Source organism: Aulonocara sp. 'chitande type north' Nkhata Bay, linkage group LG12 (assembly GCF_057382095.1).
Source record: "Aulonocara sp. 'chitande type north' Nkhata Bay isolate Kocher_YH1m ecotype deep benthic linkage group LG12, A_spYH_male_GT1.1, whole genome shotgun sequence".
Taxonomy (NCBI): Eukaryota; Metazoa; Chordata; class Actinopteri; order Cichliformes; family Cichlidae; genus Aulonocara; species Aulonocara sp. 'chitande type north' Nkhata Bay.
The window spans coordinates 13444510-13469202 of NC_141355.1; the positions used below are offsets into that span (position 1 = coordinate 13444510).

Here is a 24693-nt window from a genome sequence, read left to right on the forward strand (position 1 = left end):
ACTGATAGATTAAGCTCTTTAAGGACAGAGATGGCTTTGTCCTCTAGACACCAGATGGCAAAGGGAAAGATTAGCAGCCCTGAACACTTACAAAAGGTTTCCTTTGTCCTGCTGTAAGCCGGTGCCATTTCTGAGATATTGGAGAACACTGTAATTTGGCATTATACCTCTAAAACATGACGGCTGAAAGACGCATTATATGCAAAATTGTGACAGATGTTCTACAGTGGTGCCACCACACTAAGAAAAAAAAACAAAAAACTTTTCAAACCTCATAATTAGAATTTGCCGTTACAGTAAACTGCATACAAAAAGGATATCTGTAAATGTCCTTTGTGACACTACTACTACTGTGTGATGATACACTGAGATGATGAACTAGGATGGAGACAGAGCTCCACAGAGATACTACTAGTCGCCTATCCCAACATGAATACCAAGGTTATCAAACCAGTTAACAAAACAAAGGAGTCAATTGTGCAGGCTCAAAGCGACACACTGGTATTTAATAACATAAACACGAAGAGAGTGAAGACAGTTTTCAGTTAATTGCTTTGAGGCAATAATACTGATCAAACGATGAAGGGATCAAAAGGGGTGAAGACAGCAGTGTGCGGGTAAGAGGTCAGACACATCTTGTGGTGCGCCACTGCCCAAACTACAGTGCCAACGGTGCAGGCGAGCCACTACACCCTCCCAGAGTCGTTTGATGTGTCTCACTGTGAATTACAGTCCTTAAAAGATTACAGATAGACATAAGCTATATTGACAGACATGGCAGTGCCACACAGGATTGTATACTTTCTGCTCCTCTCTTATTCCAGTAGGCATTTTTTTGTGTTTGCTTGTCTTTTTAACCCCTTAGCCTCCCTATTGTTACACACATTAATTCCATCAAGTCTCACTACTTAGCTTATCTCACATCCCCCTCTGAAATGTCATTGTTTGTAGTCTGCCAGTGGGTAAAGGATAGTTGAAATATGGGATGTGGTGGAAAGCAGCTAGTTTCTCACACTGAGGCAATATAAAACCAATGCAGGGATTAATGGCTGCTAAGGTTACCAAGTTTCAATCGTTGGAATTATAATAAAAACAAAAACAAAGGCTAAGTTAACAGAATATAACAGGAATTGCCTTGTGTGGACCTCATTTACATTATGTAGGTGTTGTTGCTCTTAACGTTTTACTATCATGGTTTCAAATTCCTTGTATACACTGATTACACATCAATCAGTCGCAACATTAAAACTAGCTCCTGAGTCTTCTGCACCTCTTCCTTGTGCTGCTGAAGCAGTTCTGACCTGCCAAGGAGGATGACTCCCCAGGACTTTAGCAGCAGATCCTTAATATCCGATAAGTTGCAAAGGAGACCCTTTGCAGTGAGATCAGCAGGGTGAAATATTAACCAGTTAGCAGCTGGTAAGGCAACAACAACAACAAGACAGAGAACACTATGATTTAAGTTGTGTGTTATGTTTCATAATAATATATCTGGAAAGGAGAAGTATGAATTGACACTACATCCATGGTTTAAAGCACTCAATTTGAACATAATTTGAACAAAAAAAACTAACTATTTTCTTTATATGTTACCAAGTATAAAGGGAGTCATTAACCCTTAACAGATGTCTCTACCAGCAAACTGCAGGTCCTGGTGCCACTGATGATGGTTTCCAAAAGCTTGAATAACAAATCCTTTGTGCCTACATTACCAGTATATGCCAGTCGACACCAAAAGACAGGAACCAGTCAACCATAGCAACTTATATTCCTCCGCTTTGGTCTCTGTGGCCTTTTGACTTTCTTGTAATCCAGATTCAGCTTCATAATATTTCTCAGTACATTGTGTCGCTGTGTGTGGTTATGACAGGCTGCAAGCTGACAGGAAATGCAAGCAAATGTTTTTACATCTCTCTTGACAAGTGAATTTGCACTGCATTTCCTCCCTACCATAAAACTGACTTTTGTTCTTTGTTTTTGTTTTTTTTAAACACAGGTTTCTGCCAGAGGGCTGTGTATGGTTAGTTTTGATTCAAGAAGATAAACTTCTTGAATCAAAACCAACCATACACTTAGGTAGGTCAAAGGTTTGTGCTGTGCTAGAAGCAAGACTATCGGTCCCTGTTTCTTAAAGTGCAGACACACAGAGACACAAAAAAGGGATATTAGGTAATTAGAACAATGTATATATTTTTCTGGTCTGAAAGCATCTAATGTTTTGGTAGGTTAAAGCAAAATCCAGTTTTCCCAGATGAACACTGTTTTCACCAGATCTTCTTCAAATCTCTTCGCTAATTTGGGAAAAAGTGGCCCTAAACATCCACATGATGTAAAAGAAATCTTTATTTAGAAGAGAACACCCTGCACTGTTGAAGGATCCAGTTCTGACACCGATGTTCACCATTTGGGACAGAGGTCAACAGCAGCAGTTCTTCAATCCCATGTGCATCAACACACACTGACTACCAATGACCTTATCGCTAATTCACCAGTTTTTGAACCACTTTCAGTGGTCGGTCTTTGCCAAAATCACTTGGATCTTTAAAGCTGCCTTTTTCTCCTCCATCTTCGTGTTCACTCGCAGCTTAATTTATTCTATTGCTTGACAGGTGCGATTGTAAAAAAAGACACAAAAACCACAACACTGACACAAAAAACTTAATCTGTCAGTGGGATTAGCGCTTTGGCTAAATCGGTGTACATCTTTAAATACATCCGTTTGTAATTAATTTATATAAAAACATGTCCATCAAGAGCTCTAAAGTGACATTTATCCCACAGGAGGTCCCATGTCAGTTAACATATTCAATACGTTACACCTGTATTTTAGTGTTTGTGTATAAAAGACTTAGTGATAAGAGTGTGTAGGCATATATAATGACAAACTCACATTTTGATGTTTTCATGGTACTGCTTGGTATCAGATGGCTGGTTGTACAGAGGCTGGATTGGAGGGAAAAAAAGCTGATGAACAGAAAGCCATTTTTTTCCAACTGTATAACAGATAAAACAAAGGTCATATGTCACTTTTCCTTCCAACATGTCATGAATATGACTCTCACCTTACAGCAAAAAAATAAATAAAATAAAATAAAATATGACCTTAAACCACAGGGTTTTTCCTGAGGTTACTGCTCAAAAATAAAATGTCCAAAATAAATATAGTATTTCTCTGCATACACTCTGGATAAACAATCTTAGTATCAAAACAAAGCTAAAATTTGTGAGACCTTATCAGAGGTGTAAATACAGGTGTCAAAGTAACTGAGGATGGAAGAAAAAAATCTATATATATATTTTTAAGAAAATATGAAAAAAAAGACCTTTGAAAATATGCTGCAGTATACAAAACTCCAGAAAATCATGAATCACCATATGGATATTATGTGTGCATAATATCCATATGGTGAAAGTTGCAATAGCTGCAATGCTGCGGAGTGAAACTGAGAAAAGTTGCAGAGGTTTTAGTGAAGACATAGCCAGGCGTATTGCAATTTGGCACAGTGAGTGAAAATTGAAATTTCTTAGGTATTAACAGCATTAACTTTCTTTACATGACTAAAGATTTCTTGTATTTGAATATTTTCTGATGAATTGCCCACATACATGTGCATAATGGGCCTTCCATGAATGTAATGGATAATCTGTGGGCCTGAAAATTCTGAGGGGCAGTAACTTTGGCTTCTATTGGCCGATTTGCATGACTGACCCCTCCTTTTAATCATTTGAGCCAGTAGGATCACAGTAACTTTCACAACGTTTACATCAACCCCACCAACCAGAAATTGCAGGGCGAGAAATACAAGTGAATGCAAAAAGCACAACACTTACCATTGTTAAATTCAATCGCTGTAACTGTCGGAAAATGGCAACGTTTTGGCAGGAAAGGGTCTGAGGCATTGTGGGAGATTTTCAGGAAATGAGAGATAGCCACGACTTTTAAAGTTTTGGTATAAAAAAAAAGCAAAGGTAAGGCTGAATTCATGTTACAGTTTTTAAAAGTGAAATATAATTTCGGTCTTCTTTTGTTGCTGGTTCAGTGAATTTTGCTCAGCGCGTGATGAAAGTTGCAGTTTTGGGATCTATGCAATATCAGCTTTTAGAAATTTATTATTTAAGGGTTTCAAGAGGTTAGCAAGACTGATACAAAGCTGTGACTGACAGAAGACCGATAACATGATATAATTCAATCCAGCGAACTCACTCATAAAACAAATAAACTAGGGATAGTATTTTGCGTGGGCTCTTGAATAGGCTCATTAAAAAATAAAAAAAAATTTTAAAAAAAACTTAAAAAGCCAAGTGGACACACTCAGTGTGCTACTATGCATGTGGGAGTAAGATGTATGGACAGCCAGATGGCCACACATAGTATATCAGGATGTAGATGAAGAAAAACACAGTAGTCTGGAAATGTATAAAGGAGCAGAAGTACTCATTTCAGTACGACTGCTAGAACAAGCAACATGCGAGTCATTTTATTTAAAATTAAATATTTAACATACCACCTAATGGAGCTTTAAGATAGCACACAAATGTTTTCACTTCATTATTTTTAACCTAAGAACTTGGTCATGATGTGATCAGGCTTGTTCCTCTCCCCTAAGCATCCTTTGTCCCTCTAATGTGACCTTGTGAAAAAACACGGGGGGTGGAGGAAAGGGAAATGCTAAAACTGACTTGTGAGATAAAGTAAAGTCTCTACTCACCAGCTCTACCCTGGGTCCCAGTCCCTCCAGTATCCTGTGAGCTTCTTCTGCCTTTTTCTAGTGAGCAAAGATAAACACAAGTAGAACATTAGCCGGCCGCCTGCACCTCTGCCATCACCACGGCAACGCAATGAACATGCTAACTTGATCACTAAGGCTACACCACTTCTTGCCGGCTGGATGGAGAGATGGATGCGTTGACTATTATTAGAGCTTTTAACTGAAGCTGGGCCGCAGCTCCTTGCCTCAGCACCCTCTCCCCTTTCTCTCTCTCTCTCGCTCAGATAAAAAATAAAAGATTACTCACCACCCCTGAGCAGAGAGGTAAGAGAGGAAGAGCAGGCGGGCAGGAAAGCAAGTGGGAGTGGAACAAAAAATGAGTGGGAGAGAAAGAGCAGAAAAAAAGAAGAGAAAAAAAACACAAGGAACAAGGAGGGGTGGGGGCTACAAGGCTTTGGTACTTATCTAATAAGAGACATCTGATGAAAGACAGAGAAAGCTCCGAGCTACCTACAGCCATCAACCCCTTAAAAAACAAAATTCCTGGTCCAGGGACCATAAAACAAGAGGAGGGGTTTTGGGGCATGAAGCTGGGCAGTTAAAAAAAGAAGGGAAAAAAAGGAGGGGGGGGGGGGGGGGGAGACGACAAAAACCAAACAAACAAAAAACCCACACACCCCCATCTCGGGGTGACCTCTCTGCTGCTCTGCTCCTCCATACATTTATATTTAGCTCCCTCCACTAGACAAATGTTGAAAGCAGTGGCCCAGACTGCTCCTCTCAGTGCTTTTTCATGCTTTTCTTTATTCCACTATGTAAGCCTAATCAAACAGCCCCTCCTTGGTGGCACGCTGCACACTCCGTTTCACATCTCAGTTCATTTTCCTCAATGATCAATCTAAACTGCCTGGGCTTCAGCTCTTTTTCCACTAGTACTACCTCAACGCGACTTGAAGTGGTACAACCCGTCTCGACTTGTTTTCCATTACAATCGAGTACCGCCTAAGGTGGCGCGGGGTCCGAACGTCTCGTGACGTCATTTGTATGCGACAAGAACACGACAACTAGGGCGGCCTGCGGCATTTTTCAGACTCGTGTCCACCGTGTTGTTTCCGTGTAGCCATTTCCCTTGTCGCCTGGTTTTAAAACCGGCGGTTTCAATTTTCGTGAAGCAGAAGCTCTAATGACTCATCGTGTGATGCCTCTGACTAGCCAATTGGTGGCACACAGTTTTTCGATGTCATATTTTCCAGTCGCCCTGGATCGCTTGGAACCGCGGTCAAGTAGGTACCCAAAAAAAGCATATATGGTATCAGGTGTTATCACGTAATGGAAAACCCTAAGTAGGTACTAATGGGAAAGGGCTATTACAGACAGGATTGGCAGTATAAAACAAAGAAGGGTGGTGGATGGAGAGGAGCATGTGGGAGAAATGGGTGGGTGTGTGATGGAGCCTACACGCTTCACCTCCCATCATGTTTCTTCACTGTAGAGGTAGCAAAGGAGGTGTTTGGGGACCTTCTCCTAAGTTTATACAAGACTCATGCAAACAGACTTGAAAGTGAGACCCCAGAGAAGCTCAGCACAGCTCAGCTTCAGTCAACACAGGCTGACAAGTAGGTCACCTGAGAGGGAATCCAAATGACACAGGTCCTACCTTTAAAACTACCGTGCATTTCCCCTTACTATGAATGCAAGCAGAAGCACTGATGCTTTACATATGCACAGCATACATATCTTTCAAATGCAAATACTGTATCGGGATGTTATTATTCTTCCTTCAGTCTGATTAGAGTTTTTCCTCATTCCTGTTGCTCGTCACCAGTGAGTAGGTGTAACAGGCTGCAGAGTGTTGCCTCAGAGAGCTTGCTCACTACAGAAGCAGTTAATGAGCAGCAATTATTAAAAGCAGCCTTTCATCCTCAGGGGAATTGGGAGACTCGAGGATTTATATTCATTTCCTGGCTGTGACACTTTAAGCGAATTTGAGAACAAGACTGCATGATTTCTGACCTCAAACCGCTTGAAACACACATTCAGATGAAAATACTTGAAATGGCATGTTCAGAGATAAAGAGTGAGGAGGGGAAGCAGACAAGACTATTCTGCTTATTTCATGAGGGAGGGACGATGCTTTTAATAACTGCTCTCTCGATCCATGTCTACCACAGATAGCCCATCACACAACCGAAGCGGAGAAGCTGGTTCCATTATTTCAATCACACTCCCCTGTGGTAGCACACTGGACTTAAGGGCTGCGCAGTTGTAAATCAACTATTTTCTCCAGCAGGTCATTGCTTAGGCTGCTGCCCCCGCGACCCGGCCCCGGACAAAGCGGATGAAGATGGATGGATGGATGGAGGTCATAAGCTCAAACTAAAACTACAATAGTGTGGTTTTTTGTTTGTTTTTTTGGGGTTTTTTTTTGTTTTTTTGGGGGGGTGGGGGGGGGTGGGGTGGGTGTAATGTGACTACAATCACAAAACCTGTGAAACTCCCATAAAGGGGGGGGGGGGGGGGGGGGGGGGAGATAAATAAAAAAAAAATTAAAAAACAGGTACGAAAAGATAAAGCCTAGAGGGCAAACTTAACACAGAATAATGAAAGAATTTAGCATAGCTCAATGCAAGTTTCACAAGCCAGTGTAACACAGGATCTTTTTTCCTGTTGTGTTTTGTGTCTGTGTTCTAAATATGAGAAGAGTGAAACCGAGCTGAGCCTTCCCCAGAGTTGGGGGGCTGTCAGCAGAAATGAGGCTGTAACCCTGAATGAGAAAGCTGAGCAGAGTGTAGCAGGAACAAATGACAACACAAAGACATGAGCTCAAAAGGGTACACGGAGGCTGAAGTAATAATAGACAGATGCTTAAATACACACCTGTGTGTGGCGACATGTTAAAATACATACTCAAGGTGGTGTTCAGCACACACCTACCAGTGATTATTTTTGTTTGAAATTGGGTATAGCACCAAAGCTGAGGGACATAAAGGATGCAAGTTATTTTGCAACCTCTAAAAAAAAAAAGCAAACATTTGAGGATATATCATTTGCTTTTGAAAAAAAAAAAAAAAAAAAATTTCGAGTGCGCAAGCTCTAACCTCCACAGCTCTGTGTGCTTTGAGCTTGAGTGCATTAATACACACACACACACACACACACGCACGCACGCACGCACGCTCCAGGAGCCGTTGAGTCAGATGTTGCCAGGCGTAAATGATTTCTATCTAGAACAGGCCATTTACTGTTAACTGTTGTCTGCAAAAAAAGATGGGGCTGTACAAGTTATTCTAAGATTTCCTGGCGTTTCTAGAAGCAACCGTACACCTTCAAGTGTATTATCACCTCTGGGCTGAGTAGAGTTTACACTCATTCACATGTAGTATTTAAAACCAAGCCAGAAAAAACTGTTTTCTCTCAGCATGATATCTTTACTGCCTCAGATCACAATACCTGGATTCATTTAATATCTTACTGTATTATGTTAAATTTCACTTTTCTAAGATCATCATCTTTATATTTTAATTATTATCTTGAATAAAAGTGAAATTCTCTTTTGAGAAAAAAGTTGAAATGTGGAGATTCCAGTTTCAAGACCCTCTAAACAATGCCTTGTGTAGTTGAGTTCATGAAATCTTACATCATTTTCCGTTTTAGTTACAAGGAAATTTCTCTTTTAGCACATAAACACAGTATAAAGACACTGAAAAGATGGTGCAGAAAGCTGCACCTGGCCAGAAGGGAAATAAGCCAGAAATAAAAATTTGGCTTGATTTGTAAAATATGAAATAGCAAGAATATCAATGGTTACACCCTTGTGCAATAAAAAGGATGCGTGTTGTATCACAAGATAAGACAGCTGTCCAATCTGTTTTACTAAATCATCAACACCAGGCATTTTGTAGAGGGTATAGAAGCTGTCTGGAATCTCTACATTTTAGCTAAAATAGTATTTTGACTTCAATCGCAAAATTTTGACTTTATTCTCAAAACATAGAATAATTTCTTAATATGGCCCTAAGACTCCTTCATAGAGAAGGAGAACAAATAGAAATAAATTTAAAAAGAAAAAAAAAAAGCTCTTTTTTTTTTTATAGAAAGGGAGGGTGAAGCAAAAGCAAGTTGGAGGGTCGGCAGTAGGCCAAAGTACACCAAGTCAGTGAGAGGGAAGTGGGAAGTGTTACAGAGGTAACGCTACAAGTCAGCGATTTGTACACATCCAGATAACTCTTAAGCAATGTCCTGCTATTTCGCAGAAATGCTTTGAGTCGGCTGTGCCTGATGACAGTAATTGTTGTGAAGGACAACCCCAGCTCTCCTAAAAGGGCTTTTAATGCCATTTGTGGCCATGAACTAGCAGAAAATGATTGTTCTCTAAAAACCAAGCTTCTGCACAAAAACAAAACCTGAAGGCAAACAAATGACGCAAAAATGTTCTGCTCTGCAGCCAGATCCAGGACACACAATACCAAGATTTGTCGGTTTGTTTTTTGTGTAACGGTCCGACATACCGCCTTTAGCCAAAGGCAAGGACATAAAACGTAGCTGTAAAAGACATGGGCTACGACCAACACGTCACTTTGTGCTACTGGAGCCTCCATACACGGACTCTGAATAACACAGAGAATGGATGACCCTACACTGACATGCCCATGATGATTCAAAACAAGCAAAGATTGGGGGGGGGGGGGGGGGGGGGGTGTCCCTGAACTGGGTTTTTTGTTTTGTTTTGAATGACATTTAATCAGGGTTAAAATTTACACCTTTACGATCAATTCTTCATTTTTGGTGCCTTGAATGTGCCAGAAATGTTGACAATATTGAAATTTGCTTTGTTAGCAAACAATTAGTTGTTTACCTGTTCCTAAATCCAGCTTCTTTTCCTGAATCTGGGGGCACAGTGAAATGAAAGGAGGACTTCCCTTCTTAAAATGCCACTTTATTAAAAAATAAATAAATAATAATAAAAAAAAATGGAGGTGCAAACCTCCTTCCAACCACTAGAGGGACCGAGAGCACAGAGAATCACTTCAAATATAGACTTCTGTACACAACATTCTCTGCAGCACATAATTATTGCCTTGATTTGGACTTTTTAAATAAATAAATAAGACTGGCCACATTTTCTAATGAATTTTTTTATTTTTGCTTCATTTTTCTTTTTGGAAAGAATTGAGAATTTGCATAAACAGACCTGCATAAAAGACACAAGTGCATTTGTATCATTCCCTGATATGTGTATGTTTTTTGTTTGTTTGGGTTTTTTTGCATGCATACACCTGTAAATTCATCATACTTGCTATGCTGACCTTTAGGAAGTCGTTCTGCCTTGCCTGACATTAAAGACTAGAGAACAGGTATGAGACGCATCTGTGACACTCACCGTCTCTGTTACACAATTTAGGGTTGGGCTTTTTTTCAAGAATTTAATCAAATAAGGTATTTAAAAACGACAGATCACAATGAAAAGAAAAAGAAACATTCTTGCAGACTGTATAAACCCACCATGAGCAACACACACTTTGATTATGGTGTAAGTGTATTAATGAAAATCACAAAAGTACTATAGACTACTTGTATGTTATGCGGTTTCTTTAAAGCTACACCTGCTGTGCAATTTAGATTAGCTTACAGAAACTATTTTCAAACTCTGAGCAGCTTCTCATCTCAAAATTAGCATACATCACACATCAGAGAATGTTCAGAGGACAGCACAACTTAATTTAGGGGCTTATCGTGCACCAGCCAAAAACCACCCAAACATGAGGAAACGGTTGCCCTCCTCCACTATTATTTACTTGTGCTGATAAATATAGTCAAAATGAAGTGAAACTATTTCAAATGCAAGGTGTGTGCGTGTGTGTGTGTGTGTGTGTGTGTGTATTCCACTGACCCTGTTCTCATCGTAGATGATCTGCACCAGGCTGCGGTGCTTGGCCTCACTTGGTGGTGGCGAGATGGGTCGCTCTGGCTCATGGGGCTTTGCGGCCTCCTCCTCCAGCTGTTGCTGTAACGTGCGTGTAAACAAAGATGACAGTTAATGCTTAAAATAGGGCCCTGGACTTCAAGGAAGACCTGCGGCTCACAGGTTTCTGCTGTGAGGTTAGACAGTGTGCATTAGATCAGCTGTCCTTCTCTAGCTCTCCAACAGGGACAGCATTAACTGTCCTATTTACTGTAATAGCTATTAGCACCCCAGGGTCTAGTTAATCAAAGAGTTACCAAAACAGCTTGTAAACAGAGCCAATGCCTGGTGTGTAGCTTGAACATCCATTGACTAAAAAAAAGAGAGAGACAGAGACAGACAGAAAAGAGAGAAATAATGACATGAACATGTGGAAAAACAACACCAGACAAATACTGGAACAGAGGAAGTTCTTTAACCTACTAGTCATCTTGGCAGGTGACCAAGCTTTACTTGTGATTACACTACAGAACCAGAGGACTTAAGGAAACTACTGTGGAGCATTTTGGCATTCAGAAAGAAGCTAACCAGTTTATAGAAAGAAAAGCAGAAATCATAAATGGAAAAGCAAAGTGTAAATGCAACCAAAGGGGGACTGCTATTCAAACTGTGCATTCTACCCATATGTGGAAGAGGCTAAATGTACCAGTCAGGATAATTAATCCGCCCACACTTTATGACACCAATATGCAGCATGTGGACACAGCCACTTCCTTCTGACTTTGAAAACGGAAGGCGGCGAAGAGCTTAAAGCTATTAAAACACTTTTAGACACTTAAAACACGACACAGAAAGCTGGAGCTTAACAAATTCACTTTTAAATAGGACATGCTGCATATGTAGAATCGACCTATGAACAACCGTTTTCCTTCTTATTATTCAGCAGTGCCAGTCATCCAAGTCTGTGTCTAACAGTGATTTGCTAGTTAGCAAGAAATTAACCGTTAGCCTGTTCTTAAACTCCAAATACTTAAAATTACCTGATTAAATTATCCAATCACAATTTAGTTTTCTGTCCTCCTTCTGAGATATGTTAGGTAGTGCTTAAACTCTGAACTATTAAACCATAAGAACAAGTGTCCAAATTAAACTTGTATCAACAGATGAGATGCAAGGTGGAGAAAAATCTGATTACAAGGACTGTTGCATTTAATTTACTGCTTCTTTTCAATCGCTACATTGAAAGAGTCAGACCCAAGGACAGACTTTCAGTAAAAGCTTGACAAAAATCTAATACAGCAGCAAGTATAGTCTGATACTTATAAGAAACTCAACTTAAAAAGCATCATAAGTCTTAATCAGGTAAACTACGTGAATGTACTATTGCTGTGATTTATTACTATTACTGAAGGTCCACGGCTCCAAACCATATTAAAGGGACCTCTGGCTAATATGTCGGGCTCCGAGTTGGGCTCGTAGCCGAAAAATAGCTTTACTTCGTTGTCTGGGTCAACTTTGCTAGCGAGAGACAGAGAGAGGCGTTGAAAGGCTGCTCCAACGGAACTTACCGTAATTGTCGGGCTATAAGCCGCTACTTTTTGCACAAGCTTTGAACCCTGCGGCTTTTAGTCAGGTGCGGCTTTTCTATGGATTGTCCATGATTTTTGTCATATCGTAAGACGATTTGTTTTGTTTGTTCTGCTGTTGTACGGCACTACGTTGCCTGGCGGAAGGATCGGGGTTCAAGAGTGGTATGTTAGTCACATGTCCGTCCGCCAGGCAACGTAGTGCCGTACGAAGTAGCGAGAAAAACAAACTTCAAAGTAGCGCTACGCGTTCAGCGGGAGGCGTGGATGATGAGCGGCGATAAACTTGCGAAAAGCAAGTTATGCCCAACTCCACCGGTGGATTCTGACAGCGTGGAAAAGTGTGAAAACATCCACGATCAGCAACGGATTTTGAAGGGCTGGACTGCTGCATGATGGAGAGGAGGACTCCGACACTGACAATGAGGATTTCTTTGGTTTTGAAAGTGACAACGAAGGAGAGAAGCGGAGAGTGGATGACGAAGCCATCCTGAGCCTGTTTGTATCCGACACTGGAGGAGAGGACTTTGGTGGTTTTAGTGCGCAGGAAGAAGAGAAAGATGGTGGTGAATGACTGACTTTTCTTCTTGTTAAAGCTGTGTCACTGCACCTGAGCCTAAAAGGTAGTCCGAATCTATTTTTCTGGTGTGCTGTAGGTTACTGTTATGTACTACATGTGCAAATATGTACCCATAACTTGTTTTTCAAAATATTAATAAAAGGGGTGTGTCTCCAAACAGCCATCTCTTTCCTGACAATTCCCTTTGTGCATATTCTCTTACATATGATAAGTCAACATTGAAACACCTGCGGCTTTTGGTCAGGTGCGGCTAATGTATGTACAAAACAGGATTTTCCCCTGATTTTAGCTTGTGCGGCTAATATTCAGGTGCGCTTTGTAGTCCGGGAAATACGGTATTGTTTCAGAGGAAAACACGAACACAGCGTACAGTTGAGTCTTAATAGCTTACTTACAGCTGGGCTCGTCAGGCACTCTTCTTGGCTGCAGTGGTTATTATTATATTTACATGCTTCCAGCTCCTGTTTCTGCTCGATGATAACTCGTAGTTTTCCACTCGCCTTTTTCTCCCTCCTCGCGCTCACAGACACATAACGGGTATGGCAGTGCATTCTCCCTGCAGCACGGACTACACTGCCCATGAGGCTACATTCTTTAGAGCATGTAGCATTCTGCCTATTAGCTTAGCACAACAACAACAAAAGGCCACTCTCTCACCCAGGAAACACGCAGAGAAAGAGCGTCACCCTGTAACCATGGCAACGTAACGCTGCCACCTGGAACAACAGAACGTAGCTGTCAAACCCAAACAGTCCTGACCCGCCACAATATGAAACAGGAAAGTACCGCCGTGTAATCCATTAATTTCAACAAAGTAACTGTATTGTAAATACCACCTTTTTAAACGGTAACTGTAACGGAATACAGTTACTCATATTTTGTATTTTAAATACGTAACGGCGGTACATGTATTCCGTTACTCCCCAACACTGCATTTCTGACACCCTCCCAAAGTCTATAAAAGACACAAAAGAGAGCTGAGATCTTACTTCCTGTTTACCTTATTTCAATAAGATTCAGTCTATGGGTCTGAAAGATGGAGACAGAAACTGGAGAAGTGTACTCAGCTATAAGTTATCTGGAAGAATAGACCAAGTGCTGCTGACCATACAACGTATCTACCAGTTAAGTCAGCCACGTTCCCCTCCCCACTCCCCCTTCTGATCTCCTGACAGGGGCTTCAGAAAGGGGAGAAAGGAAGCCTCCAGAGGATCTACTTGAGAGGAGTATAAGACGGATCATCTTTTGCCATTGTAGCCCTGGATAAGAATCTGGTGAGGCAAACAGACATCCCCACAGAGAGCCCCCTTCCCTGTTCAAACCCACCATGAAGTAAAATAAAATAAAACAGCCATCCTGAGCTTGGCTGACATGAATCATGCTGGCTGTAACCTAAACCTTAACCGCCACCCATTCACCAACTCTGCCAAAACCTTTTAATAAAGTTTTAGCATGCCACCTAATTAGTCCAGATGTTTTAATGCTCGAAGAGAGCCGGACTGTAAAAATATCCATAAAAAATACTGTGTGTATTAAGCGACGATGATGAGGGGAGGGATCTTGATTTATGCTGGTGAGCAGCTGAGTTCAGATTCTCCATCATTTAAAAAGGTTCGACACCAAGGTTGAAATCCAATAGCTGGCTTCATTTTGGTTCTTGTGGTAATTTGGAAAAAAAAGAGAAAGGAGGCAGTTCTCAGTTTCAGCAGTCGTGTTGTTCATGCCAGCAAATTTTACAGCAATAGTTGATTTATGTTAGTGTGGCAAAAACAGGACAAACTAAAGGACATGTTGTGATGAGATTACATCAGCGGTGACACCAATGAGGTCTCAGACCACCCTCATCTCTGATGTCAGGGCCATCATTTTACTGTCAGCTTGACTGCGTTACTTAGAGCGCTGTGCAAAAGTTTTGAGCCACTCTCATTTTTGTATTTTTTCCTTCCAACCCAGACTTTCTTGTATTTCTTTTTATTAAAGTACTGTTGAGCAATAGCTCTCATGACTTTCTGAGGGTCTTTCAATTTGCTGCTTTTTCACTCCCGCTACTTAGCACAGACCTATGAATCACTCAAGCATAAACCAGGAACTTAACTCAATGGATGAACCAGTATTGTGTCATACCTACAACTTAGCGAAGAACCAATTTTAAGAACATATTTAGTCAGTTTGTTACCAGCATCCAGTTTGTCAAACATAAAATTAAGTTTTTTGCACAAAAAACTTAAGTAAAAGTTCGGCATATCCCAGCAGTGTGCCTTTTAAAAATTGGAGGAAACCGGAGAGCAATGCAAAATCATTTTAACACAACAGAAGAGCTTTTACTGTCCCTTCAAGAAGCCTGGAGAACTATTGCTGAAGACTACTTAAAGTAGAAAGCCTGCCTAAAAGAGTTCAGGCTATGTTGAAGAATAAATGTGGTCATACCACTTGTACCTCAAGCTTGTTCGAGTTGTACAAACTCTCTTTGCGTCATATACTTTCCACGCATATTTTCATGTTTCAATAAATCCTACACATCTTTCCTATTTTCATAACAAAATATGAAAAAGTGAGCGGTGAATAAAGGCTTTTACACGCTACTATAAACAGAAACCACAGACACGTAAACATATAAACATCTGGCAAAGTACTCAACCCTATTTTGTGGTAGCTCTCGTTACAGCAGGTGTCTCCGGGAGTACATGTGACACACTTTCACAGGGTTAAAACCGTACCCCACACAAACTATCACATGTATGTTGACAGAACAATTTCAGTAAAAAGAACAAGCTTGACCATACGATTTCATCACTGATCATGGAAGGAAGCCAAAGGGGAAGTGGTGTGGTCAGCATACAAGTGGTGCAGACAAACACAAAACCTCACCATAGTCTCACTCCTCCCCCAGAGAAGCTGTTATATATAGCTCCATATACATTTTCAACTTACTTTTGTCCCAAATTAAATAGTGAAGAGAACTAAGCCTGGTGTAGTTTGTGTATATAATCACTGCACACCAAGCAAAAAACAGCTACAAGCTCAAATGTGGTGATTACAACACAGCAAAGACTATTTAAGACTTTATTGCTTTGATGCCAACTGAAGCCTGGCAGGGAAAGTCACACTGGAAAACCAATTATTTCAAACAAACACGACAGTACACTAAGAAAACTCAACACAGGCGCATGCAAGTGCTGGCAACGTCTTCTACAAGCACGACAAACAGTTCAGTACTTTTTTTCTTTAACCCAATTTCAGTGTGATTTATTAGCATGAATGCAGGATGACTGCACATGAATGACATCACAGCAGTTTCTACTGAACTTCTACGCACAAAATATCTCACCCGCACGACTGATTATGTGTGGAATGTTTAACTTAACTCACATGGATACTGAAAAAATTTAAAGACTCAATGAGTTTTCCCAAAATCTTTAAATGGTTATAGAATTTTCTTTAAATGAAAGCAGAAATGTCTCCCCCATGTGATTATCATGTACCATAATGTGCTTAAAATATTTCCAGGGTTGCTGTGGCAGCAGAAGTAGCAAAAGAAAGAGATAGCTAATGAAGAAAGAAGTAGGTTATGAGGAGGAGGAAAAGGAAGAGGGCAGCAGCCAATATGCTGTTTTGGGAGCTAGAAGAGCAGGTAAAAGCGACATGCACACGGCAACCCACCACGCAGTTACCATCACAAACAGAATCCACTTTTGTGGGAAACCCTGCATAATTATTTACAATCTAATTTTAAGTTTCATGAAACTATATTTTGTAATCTAGGAAGGTAACAATGATTGCAATATCGAGAGCATCCTGAGCGGCTGCATCACTGTCTGGTTTGGGAACTGTGCCATATCGGACCGCAAGACCCTACAGCGGATAGTGGGAACAGCAGAGAAGATCATTGGGGTCTCTCTCCCCTCTATTGAGGACATCTAGACCAGACGCTGCAGTCGCAAAGCCACCAGCATTGTGGCTGATCGGACACACCCCTCTCACACACTCTTCACACTCCTGCCATCTGGAAAAAGGTACCGAAGCATTCGGGCACACACATCCAGACTGTGCAACAGCTTTTTTCCACAAGCCATCCGTCTCCTCAGCAAAATGGGACTGGACTGATAACACACACACACACACACACACACACACACACACACACACACACACACACACACACACACACACACACACAAAATCACTCAGCTTAACTCAACTACCTCAAAACATTGAGACTGGACTGACTAATCAACACAAGCGCAAACACACTGACCTACACCACCAATATCGTACACACCAACCTGTAAATGCTCTTTTGCACAATATTATTACTGGACTTTTTGCACTAACTTCTTTACTTCCTAATTTTTGCTGCTACACTAAGGAATGTTTACTGTTCCTCCACTACCTCAACTCACCATCACAAAACCTTATTATTATGTTACGTTGTGTTTTTTTTTTTGTCACACTGTCACTTTGTTGCTCTTGTTTGCACATTTGCACGTGCACTTTGTTGTCTGCTGTCTGTTTTAAAAAAAAAAAAAAAAAGGCTTCCCTAGATAGTTAGTTTTTGTTAATTTATGTTGTAATTTATGTTAGGTCAGTCTGTCTTGTCTCTGCTAGCCAGCTAACTAGGCCTCTTAGTTAGCTAGTTTAGTGTTTTCTGTTAATTTATGTTGTAAATTTATGTTGCATGTAGCACCTTGGTCCTGGAGGAACGTTGTTTCGCTTCACTGTGTACTAACTGTATATGGTTGAAGTGACAATAAAGCCAACTTGACTTGACTTGAATATGAGACGTAAATGTGTCATACTGACTGAAAAGGAAAGAATGTGAAGCTTTTTCTTCATTGCTGTACAAGATAAACTATTTTGCAACCTAGCTGGCAAATACATTCTTGGAACACGCGTTCCCACTGATTAAAATCAGCTTACAACACTTTTGTGACGCTAGTACATTAATAAGATGGCAACATTCTGTAACCAGTATATCCTCAAAGTTAAGAGCAGAACTGTACATTTACACACCTGTTTTTTGCGAAGCTTGCAAATCTGCTGCTCCACCATGCTGATCTCCCTGTCTACACGGTCCATGTTCTGAATCAATTCTTCCTTGGAGAACCGAGCTGGAACCAGCTCCAAGTCAGGATCAATATGGACAGGACTTACAGGGGAGATGGGCTCCAGCTTCCCAATGGCGCTTCCGCGATCCTACAGAAGCACAACAGAGAGCACAGTGTCATGATTAGATGTAAAACATATAAAAGATGTAAGAATGAAGCAAATGGGGTTTTTGTAGTGTGACACGTGTATACAATGTTATAGCCAGAAGGTCAGAAAAAAGAGCCCTCACAAACAACAAGCATAAAAGCTGTTGCTAGAAGCTCTTTATAGAGAACGACCTTGTAGGTTTCCTCCCACGCCTTCCATTTCTCAAGGCCACTCTATAAGAAACATCATCCAAACAGTGCGTGTACCCTTTACATCAATAGCACATGCCAGTGAATAAATGACAGCACATTGGCTCCGTGAACACACAGATTCTCTCACCAGATTTAGGCACAATAGAGACTGTTTAAAAATACAAACTCACTCCATTTTTGTTGCTGTGACGACACTTTGGGAGATATCAGATTGGTAGTGGATGTGCGGGAGGTTTAAATTCTGGTGATACTCATTAACCAGCAAAGTAGAAATGATGTGAGTCAGTCCAAAAAAAAAAAAACAAAAAAAAAACAACAGAGGTATCTCCATTAACTGAGCAGCGTTTGTGGCCCTGCATTGGTATCCATTTCTGTAGCTCTTTGGCTACACAAAGAGAGGGACTGCTATGCAGATTGGCTTTCAAACAGCACAAGCAGCTAATATTAGCACCCCACAGCGCTGAGTGCAGCGAGCTACTGTGAAAGCTCGTCTGAAGTCACTGCACTAGAAAACCACTTGACACTGAACTGACAGAGTTAAGTGTGTTACGTTAATGATATTAGTTTATTGCTATATAGAGAGACAGTATGTCAAGCCTCCGTACTGTTACTCTTCTGGCTTTCTGCCGTAATGGAAATACCAGTCCTTAATGCGTGCCTCATACAAGTATTCACAGCATTTTTTGCAGCCAAAGGAAAAGAGAGAAGCAGGGAGGGGGAAAAAAATCTCTACAGTACTTTTATTCTCTGTGCACACAAACACAAAAAAAAATTGTGTGATCTCTACACCAAAGTTTTGGCTATGTGGACAAACACCCTTGTACACTCAAACTATTATAACTGCCTGAACAAGAGCAATGCATTTTTTTTATGTCTAAAATACATCAACAATTATTAGAGGAAGGAAAGAAAAAAAAAACAAAAAAAAAAAAAAACAAAAAAAACAGCTGGCTGTCATTTCTCAATAACAATTGGGCCAAAGATCTGGGTGCTTGTGAATGTTCCTACTTTTTGAATATATGCACACATTTTAGTGTTTATCCAACTTGGGTTTTGTATTGTGTTATTTTTAAACGTTTGAAATGAAGGTTACGTAAGTAGGCTAATCTGGACCAGGCAGGTGGCATTACAGCCCTGCAGATCTGCTGTGATTGAAAATGTCAGTGCCAGAGGATGCTCAGGCGCTGTCCTTAATGATGAAATCCTAGGATAGCCCTAACAAAGCACTCACCATATATAGCAGTAAACTACAGGACATACTCATGTTGTCCAAAAAACATCTCTCAACTATAATAACTTTCAACAGCTGCAAACGAAATAGTTGAGTTAGAAACCTTGTTTATCCAGATGGGATTCGATGATATGACAAAACTACATTTTTCAAATCAACTTCTCCCTCTGATTTTGCTCCCTACGCTATCCTTTCTTTGGTTAAGCGGTACGTCAAGAGTTCCTAGACCTTTGACATTGTGTGAAAAGGTCACAGTTCAATTGCTAAGCCCAGTCCAGTATAGCTTATAGCTTAACCGTTTCACACTCTTCAGCATGATGTGAAGCCTTAGACATCCTGTTCTCGTGCTAAGTTCAGAGTTCACTTTCTCAATTCTAGATTGAGAAAGTGCTAGAGTCAACCTACTGAAACCGATGTGACTGAAACATGACTTTCACATATGTCAAAGGTGAATGTCATTATAATACTTTGCACCTAATATAACACCAATGCCAAACAGCACTTTGTTTAATTGGATGCCCTAACAACTAACCACTCTATTTATTCACAGATGCTAGCAAGGCTTAGAGTATGGTAGAGCCCACAAACACAATCCTACTAATGCCACCACGTGTGCAAAAGCCAAATCATATCATTCCCTCCTCCTTCAAAGCAATCCCGGTTATCAAAGGTGCGTCAAGCTAACCAACATATTACTGCTTTCTGTGATAAACCTCAGAATAAAAGGATTGCACACACGCAACAGAAGCAGAAACCTTATAAGAAAATACTCAAACAAATTTTTCCAATACCCAGTATGCCTTTGAAAAATATCATGTGGAGCAATGACACTGTTTTTCCTTCCCATGTACTGTCGAGACCTCAAGTAAAGTCACTGAATGCTCTCAATGGGAAAACCACAGCACACGCAGTGCACTTCTGTATTATACACAACTTTGGCACCAACGGGAGACCGGCATTAATCTGCCAGGAGAGAATGGCTGTCATTCAGATTTTTTTAAAGACGGGAGAGAGAGAGAGAGAGAGCGAGAGAGGGGAAAGTGCATTAGTCAGCTTTGTCACATGTGAATTCCTTCAGTGCCATAAATATTTCATAACATCAACAGCAATGCTCATTTTTAAGCCATATAAGGCCAGTGAACTCTGAGATCATCCCTGTAAAGATGATTTCTCCTAATGTCTCACTCTTATGCTCCCTTATATTTCATTTTCTTTCCAAAAACCACAAATTCAGGATGATTGAACAATGGTTTACTGTAACATGCTGCCTTTGTCCCTCTGATTCTCAGTCCATGTGAGTCATGCTGTAACCATCAGCTTTGTCTGATACTACTGGCCTACTCCCTTTTTACTGTTAGCCTTTTACTCTTATTTTCCTCTATTACCCTTTATCTGCATCTCCCTACATCTGCCCTTTGCCTCATTTCAGCCGCATCTCCCTTTCTAACTCAGTATCATTAGGTGCACTTGTTCCACACAGTGACTGCATCTGACATCACTTACATAATGGGTTTCCAGCCCTTGCCGCTCTAAGGGGGAATTGCTGGCATTCCTGAATGTTTCCCTGCTAGCCTAAGAGTCTGTCTTTTTTCCCCTGTGCCATCTGTTATTGTTGTATCTATTTACCATTCCTTGGCTGGCTGCCTCCCCTGGCAGTTCGAAGCACTCTGTGTAAAATCAGGAACACCTCCTCATCAGCAGCTCTACACACAAGCAAGTCGTTTTGATCTGTAGTTCACACAGTTTCGTGCTCAGTCTTTTGAAATCTAGGTCAGCTCTATTATTTATTAATTGCTGTTTCACAACTACCTTAGTCTTCCTACTGCTGCTCACAGAGAGCCAGCTTAGCTACAATGCTGAATCTCTCTCTACAACCTCGGCTGTGTGTCTAATAACATCCTCTGGGGCTCTGAAGGAGTCAAATAAAAAACAGATTTCTAGGATGATTTTTTTGTGTGTGTGTGTTATTTTTCAAGGAAAATCATAATTGTTGAATATCATTTTGGTAATACAGCAAACTCCCAAAATACTGATTGTGTTAATTGAAAAACTTTGTTTTACATCTAGCCCTGTATTTTGCATTTAGCATGGCTTTCTTCTATTGTTATTAGCAGCAAAGTCAAGGACGAATGTTTTTTGTTTTCATTCGCTTGCTGGCACTTTTACTGTACTTCATACCAACTACTGACCTTTGTCATGTCCTCAGGCCCTCCCAGAGGCAATGGCGGGCGGTGGGATGAAGGCCTCATCACAGACTCTGGTCCCATCTCTAAACGAGGCCTTTTGATATCTGCATACTCCACCTCTGATTGGCCAGTGGGCTCTGTTAGGTAGATGTGCTCATAGCGGATATGCTGCTCCTGTCCTCTGCAAAAGACAAAAAAAAACAAAAACAAATGCAGCAGATAAGAAAAAGTACAAAATGTTATAGAAGGAAAAAACCGATACTGATGAAAAGCAACATTTTCCTTGATATCTTGTTCTTGCACAGACATAGTGACTCCATCTTGAAACGCACAGGACCAATGATAGTGTTAAAGTCCAGGTGCCACATACGAAAGGGCACTTAAAGATGTCTTGGTGACTTAGTGCCTTGTTGGTTTTGTGTTAAGTGAGTACAGCTTATTTATAAAGGTAATTTGCACAGACATGAAGTCAAAGTGCTCTACAACAGAACAGTATAAAAATAAATACAACTACTGGAGAGACACACAATAAAACCTGCTCTATACCAGATAATTAAAATATAGTAGCAAGTAGGGCTGCACGATTAATCGTTAGAAAAATCGCGATCTCGATTCATACTTATGTGCGATCTCATTTCCAAATGACAACGATTTAAAAAAAAAAAAAAAAAAAAAAAAAAGACGACGACGATTGTGCCGCATTTTGATCCGGGACGTACTCTGCATGAAAACAAGCGCTCACTCTTCCTGTTCAACAAATGACAAGGGCGGAGCCTTATACCACGTGATCCAGAAGCTGTGCCGTCTGATGCTAAAATTAGCAGGGGAAAAAACAACGGAGAGCACGTCAGGGATGACGAGAAAGTGACAGGAGAAAATCCGTCCCGGTCAACCACCCAAACATCAATAACGGGAACCTTATACAGCGCTTCCCTATACCCGTCGAACTCCCGCAGGCACAAAGAAATTAGAGGCTATTACTTATCACCTGACTCCCATCAAAACGAGGGATTTAGGAAAATGATCAACACCCTAGACAAACGCTACACAGTGCCGTCCCACAACTATTTTTCTATTGTTGCACTACCTGCTCTATACACGCAGTGTCAGCAACGGTGGAGACGGAATTTCAAGCAGTACAACATTTAGCGGCAACAACAAAACGTGAGACATTTGTTTTTTTTATGTTTAGTCTCAACTGTTACGAAGTTGATGTGCAGTTAATAAGTGCAATAAATATTTATACTGGAAAAGAAAATCGTGAGAGAATCGTGATCTCAATTCTAAGCCAAAAAATCGTGATTCTCATTTTATGCAAAATCGTGCTGCCCTAGTAGCAAGGCAAAACCACGGAATGAAATAGAACTACAGTAAACAATTAAAGGCAGTTAATATCAAACAGAATCTCTTGCTCTCCTTTTAAAAAAAAAAAAAAAAAAAAACTTACAAAGTTGGCAGTCATAAAACCAGAGCAAAAGACTACTCCATAACTGCCACTGAGTGAAGGCTCTGTCCCGCTACTCTTCAGTTTTAAAACCTCATAATTCCCACATCCACTTGGGTTCAACTGATGTATATTTTATAAATAGACTGTGAGGGTAGATGTTGAACAATCCAAAAGCTTGCCCATGTTTTGTGATCATGCAGACTCCGCAGAGAATTTACATTAAATGCCACCAACTACACATTGGCCCAAAGCTGGAGCTAGACCATTTAGTGGTCTGTATACAAGCGTTTTGAAATAAATTCTAAAATCCACTGAGACCAGTGTAAAGTATGTATAAAATAAGGGTAATATGAGCTTGCTCCCTAGAACATGCTAGTCTGCCTGCACCATTTTCTCTTGAATATGAGAAAGATGGGTCATCTAACCCAGTAAACAATGTCCACAATCTGTGCAACAATACTCATGATACCCACTAAAGAAGAAAATAAAGAAAATTCAGTTTAATTTTTAAGACACCAAATCCTAACAACTGTTGCCTTAAGGCACTTCATATTGCAATGTAAAGCGCCCACAATAACACAGAACACAAGAAAACAGAAAACAAAACGAAATAACAGACCCAGCACTGAACCCCGCATGTTAGTAAGCCATGGAAGAAGAGAACTTCAAGCTTCAGTTACAGTCCAAACTGGACTGACTGAAACTCTCTGAGTGTAACTGCAAAGGTATGAAAATAATTGCCATCTAATTTATAAATGCAGAATGCAAACATGTCACCATCAGTCTGAATGAGTCTTTATCAATAAGCACAACTTATTCTCCACTGGCTGCCAGCTGGTTGTGTTCTGTATTCAAGTTCTTATATAAAAGGAAGGTTGCTAACCGCAAATGTAATAGAAGTAAATTCACATTTTAACTATGTAAACAGCAACACATGTGATTTTCACTGATTTGTCACAGTTAATTGCTGTATAATCAGAAATAGATTGCACGGAAATGCCAGTTTGACCCCATATAATTGCAGAATGAAAGCAGACCATCTTATGGCAACATTATAGGCAGGTTTTAGAGCCAGTGTTGGAATGCTTAACAATCTCATTTTGCATTGTTACAACTGTTGTCTTTGTTTTAGTTTCTGAACAACGCGCTGCATTATGGAAACTGTTAACGTTGCAGATGTATGGCAATTCGACTGTGCAGGTGCTCATCTGTGATTGGTGTGCTGATGTACAGCTCCTGGGTGACCGGTTCCAGCCTGTAAACCCACCCTATACGCAGAGCCCACAGAACCAATGGCGAGAGAGGCTCACTTGCTTCCCTGAACGCCTAAGTATGAGTATTGAGAATGAAGTGCTGTTTTCTCTTCTTTTTCTGTGAGTTAATGTACATGGGCATCGGAGCTTAGCTTAGTTTTTGTTTATTATTTTAGCCTCAGCTCACCCTGAAGCGTTGACACTCCTGTTTTGTCGTTTTCTCCTTCACGTTTTTGGAAATAAAAATGACATTTAAGAGAGATGTGGTCCGTGGTCAAAAATTACGCCATCAGTTAACGAATTTGAGAGGACAACACTAATCCTGTGGGCTAGAGACAAGACTCAGAGCAGGCTTGTTTTATCACGATGACCTAATTAAATCCCATTTATACAG

General features: G+C 40.6%; 1 protein-coding gene across 4 annotated transcripts in view; it reads right to left on the reverse strand.

Annotated features, from left to right (window-relative positions):
* ncor2 (nuclear receptor corepressor 2) overlaps window positions 1–24693 on the reverse strand; it is a 91495-nt gene that overhangs the window by 41692 nt on the left and 25110 nt on the right. For all 4 annotated transcript variants that reach the window (XM_086313626.1, XM_086313625.1, XM_086313624.1 and 1 more), the window contains exons 4-8: window positions 21603–21780; window positions 17788–17970; window positions 10600–10713; window positions 4710–4766; window positions 2891–2943 (exon numbers count right to left, since the gene is read on the reverse strand). In XM_086313626.1, the coding sequence (XP_086169752.1) occupies window positions 2891–2943; window positions 4710–4766; window positions 10600–10713; window positions 17788–17970; window positions 21603–21780 (585 nt within the window). The remainder of the gene's footprint in view (window positions 1–2890; window positions 2944–4709; window positions 4767–10599; window positions 10714–17787; window positions 17971–21602; window positions 21781–24693) is intronic.